Below are 6,283 nucleotides of genomic sequence, written 5' to 3' on the forward strand. Positions count from 1 at the left end.
CTGATGTTGTTAAAAAACATTTAGCATGAATTTTTGTATAACACAATATACCCTGAATCGTCGTTTGTATAAATCTGTTGTTGTAGTCTTTATACAAATATTGATTTTAAATGTTGAATATTATTTTCATTCACATTTATCCAAAGAATGCTATTCGTGCTTGAAACAACCTCTCTTCATATACATATGTTTTTTTTAAATTTATGAAACCGTAAAAAACTCCATATAAAGGAATATTTCTTTAATGTAGTTACATTATGAATTATTGTATTTTACCAAATACGTTTATCTTATCAAATTTTGTACAGTAGACTGTTATCAAAGGTTGCCTATTACACCAGAAGGGTGTATAAGTGACTCAGTAACAAGTCACGTAAGGTGACTAAGAATTGACAGGCTACATGTACTGTGGTTAATAAAGAAGTTTAATTTATACGAGTGAGAAACAATAAAGGTGTTTCTTTGGCACAATGAAAGTAAACCTTTTTACAGGTTATTTAAAATGACTATTCCGATATCAATTACTATCAACAGAGCTTACGAACATAGTGTTAGCTTAACTTATATTAAACTCCAAACTTTAATGGATAAATTAAATAATGCCTTAGAATTGTGAAAAGAAGCACAAGAAACATGTTCAGGTGGTTTGGGCGCTTGCCTTGTAACCTGAGAGTCACGGGTTCGAATCCCTGTCACACCAAATATGCTCGTCCTTTCAGCCGTGGGGGCATTATAATGTGACGGTCAATCCCATTATTCGTTGGTGAAAGAGTAGCCCAATAGCTGGCGGTGGGTGATGATGACTAGCTACCTTCCCTCTAGTCTTACACTTCAAAATTAGGGACGGCTAGCGCAAATAGCCCTCGTGTAGCTTTACGCGAAATTCAAAATAAAACAAGAACATTACACAAAGATTATTTACATTTTCCGCGAATATAATTGAAACACTACAAACGCAGGGCTCTTATACAAGGCTTGAGAAGAGAACTCAACAAAAAAGTCAACTTTTATTGAACACAATGAATGGAGAAAGTCAATAAGTAGAGGCTTAAAAAACAACAAACGTTTATTCGAGTTTTAGAGATTTTATTCATTACAAACGGAACACTTATATACAACACTGTAGGTAAAATAAAAACACCATAAAATGTCAGACGTGGAATAAAGCATTTAAGTAGAGTAGAATCCCGGCAGGTGAAAAATTTATATTCAACAGTGTGAGTAGAATAGAAGCACAACAAACGGAAACCATATACAGGGCATGGAAAACAAAACAGAAAACAGAAAATAAGGCATTACTGAGCTGAATAAATTAAACATTTTGTTTAGTACTGACGTCATTCATTTATAATAATATATCTAAAATGTTAGTACAGCTAATGAAACAAAGTCAAGTACTCTATATCAGTGTAATATACACATACCACATTAATAATAACTGCACAAGACATTTTATTAAAACGTCTCAATGCTTACATAATTATTATATATTAAAGAATTATTCTAATTTCATGCACAAATAAAACAGCAACTGATGTTGGCACTGCTGTAGTGCAGCGGAACTTCATAATGGTCTAAAGTTGGCACTCAGTAGCCAAAGGAACAAAAATACTTCTCCACAAGCGACATGTCTTGGCAAACAAAAATATTAGCCTTGTCCAATTTTAATAATATAGAGAGGTCAAAACAAACATTTTTCATTGAGTATTGGATTTAAACAGGTTTCTGCTACTGAGAGTATAAAGTAATGTTCTATCTTTGGTCAAGGCACGAGATGTTTATCAGGTTCACGAGAGTTTCCGCTTCATAATTTCACCTTCCAAGGAATAGTTCTAAAACTAAGTTAAACTTCAATGTTTTTACAAAAATGTCTATCAAACTCTCAGAGTTTTTTTTAATATATCCAAATAAATTCATTTATTGTTTTAAACGTCCAAAGGTGAAGACAAAATATACAAAGATCATATCTTAGAGCTAAGAAGGAAAGTGGTCATCATCAGTAACTAACTCTTGACGCCCAAGTTGTTGTCCTTCAGTTGATGTTTGTGTTATAGAGATTTCTTCTCTTATCTCTACATATTCGACCTAGAAAGAGGACAAAATATTTCCAGTATAATAATTAAAAGAGGAATCCTTATAATCGTTTGAGAAAGGATATTTAGCATTAATAAACAAGCTTCATTTTTGTTCCTAAAACTCACTGTCATTAAAAATTAATATTTGAACAAGTTTCAGTATTTCCTATCTAGGAATTCATTTGAGTGAATTGAAAGGTGTCTTAACGTTTAGCTACCTAGTGGCACAACGGCATGTCTACGGACTTACAACGCTTAAAACCCGTGTTTCTATACCCATGGTGGGCAGATCACAGACAGTTTTGTGCTTAACTTCAGATTACTTAACTTTTAAGAACTTTTACTCCATGATAAACATCGTATTGACTAGAAATTTTTTGTCTATATTTAATTATAAGTTGTTTATGAAATGTTCGCTTTTAGCTCTCTCTAGAGGACTTTCCGGAACGCCTCAACTTTTAATATGTTTTGTAACTTGTTTGTTTGTTTTGATTTCTTGTTTAATTTTTGCACAAAGCTACCCGAGAAATGTTTGCATTAGCCATTACTGATTTAGTTGTGTAAGACTAGAGGAAAGGCAGCTAGTCATCACCACCCACTGCCAACCCTGGGCCTACTCTTTTACCAACGAATAGTAGGACTTACCGTCACATTTTAATGCCCCTCTGGCTGAAAGAGCAAGCATGTTTGGTGTGACGGTGATTCAAACCCGTGACTCTCAGGTTACGAGGCGAGCGCCCAAACCACCTGAACATGCCGGGCTTTTTCGAAGTTATCGAAGTTCACTTATTTGCAAATGTTAATCATTCGCAAAAACTTTATGTACAATGAAGACCAATTTGTTATTCCTTACCTGATAGGAGTCTTCAAATTCTCTACTAATTCTCTTTAAAATAGATCCTGCTTCCCGTATACGTTCGTCCATCGAAAGAGTTATTGACTGTGACCGCTTGCGCACCAGGAAAACATCTGAAGAGTGGGTTTGCATCACATCTGGGATCGTTTCATTAGGGTTCAGAACACTGTCATTATTTTGCAGGTTAAACACCGGATCACCTGTAAAAACGTTATATTAAGATGGTCACTAGAGAAGCCCGATGCCATTAAAATAATATGTAGAATTCTTAAAATACCTTACTTTTTTCATAATAAAATTTCATATCATTCAGTTTATATATAGGATGACATGAAGGTGTAAACAGATGTCTATATTGTAAACCAATTTTTGAAAAATTAACTTCATGAAATTCATCGTGTCCCCTCTTAAAATAATTCACCACTACAGACAGATGGCCAATAAACATGTTAGAGAATGTAGACATGATTTATTAATAAATTAACTATCAGCATTCACATCACTTACTTCAAATTTCAAAATAATTATGATCACTGATATAAGGCTTAGTCTGTGTGTAGCATATAATAATTTCCAATTTTTTTATACGTTTGTTATAATTCGGAAACAACATTTAAAGTTTCACTTTCAAAAGAACTGACATCCGTGTTAAAATTCTCTTATACTGCAGGAATGTTTTCATAAGTTCTAAGAGCTTTTTATCTCAAAAATGAGACGTATTATATTTTAATGATTTGCCTAGTTTCGGTGCATGAAAATAAGTTACAAAAAAATAATGCGACCTCTATTTATAGCTTAAACAAGGTGTTGTAAATATACGCTTTGTAGCGTTTACTGTGTTGTTCACTAGGAATCATAGATAAGAGCTTGTGTATATATATATAACCAAAAGCATATTGTTTCTTGTAAATAACCACTTTTAGTGTAATCTAAATATTACATATGTAGCAGCAGAACCTTAAAATTTTAGCTTTGTTCTATATTGATGTAAGCACAAAATAGGGTTAACAAAACACGTGCCTAAATTAAGTAGCATAGTATGTGTATATGGTAAATAACCAGAAATATCTGTTGTGGTTTTCATTCACTTCAACCTGTGTTTCTAGTATACGTTATAATACCCCAAAGTTGAAGATGGTTAAGGTAGCATTTACCTAAATCGTGGGAAAGCTTATTAACGACGTACGATTTAAAAATCAAGCAACGACAGAAAGTTTACAACAAAGTTAAGGTGGCAACTGTTAGAACATATATAATTTAATTTTGTTTGTGTCAGATTAGCTATTCATAAAGTTTATAATAAGAAAATCTCTATTTCAACGAAATTCGTGTATTCAGCTTGTGAATGGTGTGCATTTGTGTATTTGGTATGCAATAAAAAATAAAAAGAGTGTAATTTAGCCAAAATCGTTATAACGTTAATGGTATATACCGCTCTAATATCGCCGAAACTCGTTTAACGCGAGACACACCTCTAGCCCTACATTAGTTAATTTATATTATTTACATTTGGTTGAGATGATAATAATTAATTTATATTTATGAAAGACGTGAAAAAATTATACACTCGCTCACGTTAATAACTTGATTACCAGCGATTAAACTCCATTTGCTCTGCAAGTCTTGAATAGAAATAGGCATCAACTTTTATCACTGCAAAATCTATGTGGTTATAACAATACAATAGGTCTTACTGTTGACTTCGCGGGTGAATCTTCTTCGGCGAACGATGGCCTTCAACGTAGTAAACGTTTCCAATTCTTTTGACATGTCGACTTATCTTAAACCAGTATACACTATGCTCATTCCCTGGACTGTAATATCTGCCTTGATTGTATATAAAACTCAAATGCTTAAGTATAACTCTAGAGAGGACGTCTAAAGCTCTATTCTTTTATAAAAGTTTCCTTCGTATGCAGTTTCCTCCGTTATTTGGTACTTTATCTTATCTATAAACCTTATCTTAAGTGGTTACGTTTAATGCATTTATTTCCTCTTACGTGTTCAAAATACAGGTGCTTTCTCACGATAACCAATACCCTAGACCACATAGCAAAGGCTACCAGTTTGCCAGTATTTCCCAAATGTTTGTCATCTACGCTCCCCTTTAACAAATATGGTTTATTGTACGCCTTCTCTTTCTCACACGAATGAAAAATTGAATTATGCGAAGAGATGTAATAGTGAAAAGCTGTATGAGTTGTAGTAATTACTTATCATTTCATCAATAAAAATATATTAAAATGCTTAAATGTGTATTATTGCACTATTGATTCTACCCTAATTGCTTGCCCCCCCCTCACCAGAGATCATTTTGGTTCCCCACCCTTTGGATAACGCTATACTCTAAACTGCAAAACTGGTAATTGATAATTAAAGATTTCACGCTATGTCTATTATTTCATGGTTCACTAAGAGCTAATCACATCTGAACAAATAATAGCTGGATTATGTTTGCAATAGTAATTCAACTAGTATACAATGTTGTATTAAAAGAATATACTTATCAAACACTTTATCAAAGATGTCGTCAAACAAATGAAATTATGACAACAACTTTAGATATGACATGAATCTATTATTATTCTATTACTCACCAACGGCTCAAGTTGCTACAGTAATTAATTTTATACTATACACAGGAACCCGACAAGACATTTAGTTCGAATCCCCGTCACACCAAACATGCTCGTCCTTTCAGCCGTGGAGGTGTTATAATGTGACGGTCAATCTCACCATTCGTTGGTAAAAGAGTAGCACAAGAGTTGGGAGTCGGTGATGATGACTAGCTGCCTTCCCTCTAGTCTTACACTTCTTAATTAGGAACGACTAGCGCAGATAGCCCTCATACAGCTTTGCGAAAAATTCAGAAACAAATAATAGTATGCATATAGGCACCCCAAGCGAGGATCAGTGACTTTGCCCCTTTAGACTTATAGTTGGATGGTTACGAATTCGTGGCTGACTCTCATCGCGTATTGGAGTCCTTACCCAAGTTGTTCCTGTTCACCTTGCTATTTGATGGGTATCTTCTATTAATTGGTAGTTAACCTATGAGAGACTGGCATCTTATCCAGAGGAATTAAATATGTCATCATTTTCACCCTCTTGTACCAGTGAAGCCAAAGTTCAACATTGGAGCCTATGTACCACTCAAAGAAAGGATTAATTTCGCCTTTTACACTCAACTACAAACATGGAGAAGGAAAAACAAGCTTGAACATTATAAGCATCCGAAACATCCAGATTATTATTCCTGATCCTAATAAGAATAAAACAATATCAAAGTATTAAAGCAATGTGCTTAGTCATATGTTGTATTTGGACATGAAGTCGGAAATACAAATGCTCA

The 6,283-nt window shown here is 33.8% G+C and overlaps 1 protein-coding gene across 1 annotated transcript; it reads right to left on the reverse strand.

Moving 5' to 3' along the window:
- Positions 1-1,064: 1,064 nt before the first annotated feature.
- Positions 1,065-4,869, reverse strand: LOC143229637 (uncharacterized). Its single transcript, XM_076462238.1, has 3 exons — positions 4,626-4,869; positions 2,929-3,131; positions 1,065-2,085 (listed from the first exon to the last, which is right to left on the reverse strand). Exons 1-3 carry the CDS (start codon positions 4,699-4,701, stop codon positions 1,975-1,977), a joined length of 390 nt encoding a protein of 129 aa, XP_076318353.1. The 5' UTR covers positions 4,702-4,869; the 3' UTR covers positions 1,065-1,974.
- Positions 4,870-6,283: the final 1,414 nt, after the last annotated feature.

This window comes from Tachypleus tridentatus, chromosome 10 (genome assembly GCF_004210375.1).
Source record: "Tachypleus tridentatus isolate NWPU-2018 chromosome 10, ASM421037v1, whole genome shotgun sequence".
Lineage (NCBI taxonomy): Eukaryota > Metazoa > Arthropoda > Merostomata > Xiphosura > Limulidae > Tachypleus > Tachypleus tridentatus.

Bases quoted from the DNA above. Each gene is read 5' to 3' on its own strand.
- LOC143229637 (XM_076462238.1), bottom strand. From the start codon at position 4,701: ATGTCAAAAGAATTGGAAACGTTTACTACGTTGAAGGCCATCGTTCGC. The intron at 3,132-4,625 runs GTAAGACCTATT...ACGTTTTTACAG, and splicing joins ATTCACCCGCGAAGTCAACA to GTGATCCGGTGTTTAACCTG. The intron at 2,086-2,928 runs GTAAGGAATAAC...TCCTCTTTCTAG, and splicing joins AATTTGAAGACTCCTATCAG to GTCGAATATGTAGAGATAAG.